Here is a 1,820-nt window from a genome sequence, read left to right on the forward strand (position 1 = left end):
CAAAATTAAAACAACACATATTTACCAGAACATTATTCTCAAAAAGACGTTAAAAGGAACACACATCCTCAATATATAATTTTAAGACAAGCATCAAATACGTTTTTTCCATTTGCATAATGACAAAATAGAGGGATCCTTTCCAAATAGTGAAGTTTTTGGAAATGTTTTATTCTATCAGGAGGAGAAGGCTGGGATTAGGGAAACCGCAAATATAAAAACGTAACCTTAAAACGTATAAAAATGTTTGCGACAATCTATGTAAACAATCTATAGCCATATTAACAGCAATTACTACAACCCTTACTGAATACTAAACTATATTCCTTTGCAGATAAAAACCACACGACCAGCTTTAATGGCCATTCATCAATTCAGTTTCTGCCCACTCCTATTGCAGTTACTTGGTTCTCGCGAAACCAGAGCCTACTGAAACCGCAAAGTTCCCAAGAATCAAACAAATCCTGTGTGGGACGCTAATCAATCATTTCGCACATACATTCATTACAACGAGATAATTAGCAATCATAAGAATTTCTTAAAAAAACGTGTTTTGCTTAAGTATAAACAGTCATTCGTGCAAATGTCATCTCATTACTGATGCATTCACCACAGTGAAGAATCCAAATTCGTCCTTTTAAATAAAATCACAACTGACAATCATAAGGCAAAAGACAACGTAATACATTACGTTTTCTTTGTTTTACTTGCTCAGCTCAAAAACGAAGAATCTTTTTTAAAATTATCTGATCCATAAGATTAGGGGAAAAAGATTTTAATCTGCTCACACTCGTTTAATATAAAATCTAGACACATACGAAAAAGAACAAAAATGAAAAAATACCTTAATGAAAGACTCATTTTCCTAACCAATAATCTTCTCGCACAATGACAGTTTAACAAAACCTAAACTGACCAAACAATTACCTAAGCACTCAGTAGAGTGCTCCCAACAACAATAAACAGAAAAAAGCCGAAAGCTTAACTAAAGCTAGGCGACAGACCGCCTCTTCTACTTTTCTATTGGTTACTCTCCAATTTGGAGGGCGGGATTAATAACTCTTCTGTATGTGTGGATGGAAAAGCCATCTGTCTGTCATCAAAACTACGGAAGAGGTAGGTTGATCAGCAACGGCTTTATCCGGCATGCTTTGCGATTCCTTGATTTGGTAAACTGTAATCCGTTGTTGAAGTGTTTTTTTTGAGGTCACGTTCCTTTCGCTAATATTTTACATTTGCACTTAGCAACGAGTCTTGCAAAATATGGCGAGAATATTTCGAAACCACAATTATATTAGTAGCAGCAAAATTTACGAATTTAGTGGTTGAGTTTTCTGTGCACACTTTGTAGTGTTAGAAGTTCAAATGCTTGAACCTTACGACTATATGCATACAGCGTTTAGTTTCTTAACTTACTTGGTTCAATTCCGAGTTGCAGGTGATCCGAGCCTTCCTTCTGAACACTGTAAGTGTTCACTTCTGTTCTTAAATTTGTTGTCACTGCCATACTGATCTTAAGAGATGTCAGAGGACTTCACTATAGCCGTGAAATAACTTTCCAAACAGCCTTTTGACGTTTTTTTTCGCTATTATTATACTTGCCAGTAACGGCACACAGCACGATAACGTGCAGTGAATACACTTGACTTCAGCAGTTATAGTTTTCATCCTCTTTCTCTGTACATTTAGCATTTGTTTGCTCAGAGGTTGATACGCTTGCTGCTTCCTGAGCAGCTCTTCTTTTCTCCACCCTAGCGACCCGCTTCTTCTCTTCTTTCATCGGCATCTTTTTGCGTTACAACTAATTAAGTCAGTGTTTG

The 1,820-nt window shown here is 36.4% G+C and overlaps 1 protein-coding gene across 1 annotated transcript in view; it reads right to left on the minus strand.

The window, feature by feature from the left end:
- The window catches only part of cetn3 (centrin 3), an 11,171-nt gene extending 10,165 nt beyond the window's left edge, over positions 1-1,006 (minus strand). Inside the window, exon 1 of the mRNA XM_039759327.1 lies at positions 845-1,006. Within this exon, the coding sequence (XP_039615261.1) occupies positions 845-861 (17 nt within the window). The 5' untranslated portion in view covers positions 862-1,006. The remainder of the gene's footprint in view (positions 1-844) is intronic.
- Positions 1,007-1,820: the final 814 nt, after the last annotated feature.

Source organism: Polypterus senegalus, chromosome 7 (genome assembly GCF_016835505.1).
Source record: "Polypterus senegalus isolate Bchr_013 chromosome 7, ASM1683550v1, whole genome shotgun sequence".
In the NCBI taxonomy this organism is placed as follows: Eukaryota; Metazoa; Chordata; class Cladistia; order Polypteriformes; family Polypteridae; genus Polypterus; species Polypterus senegalus.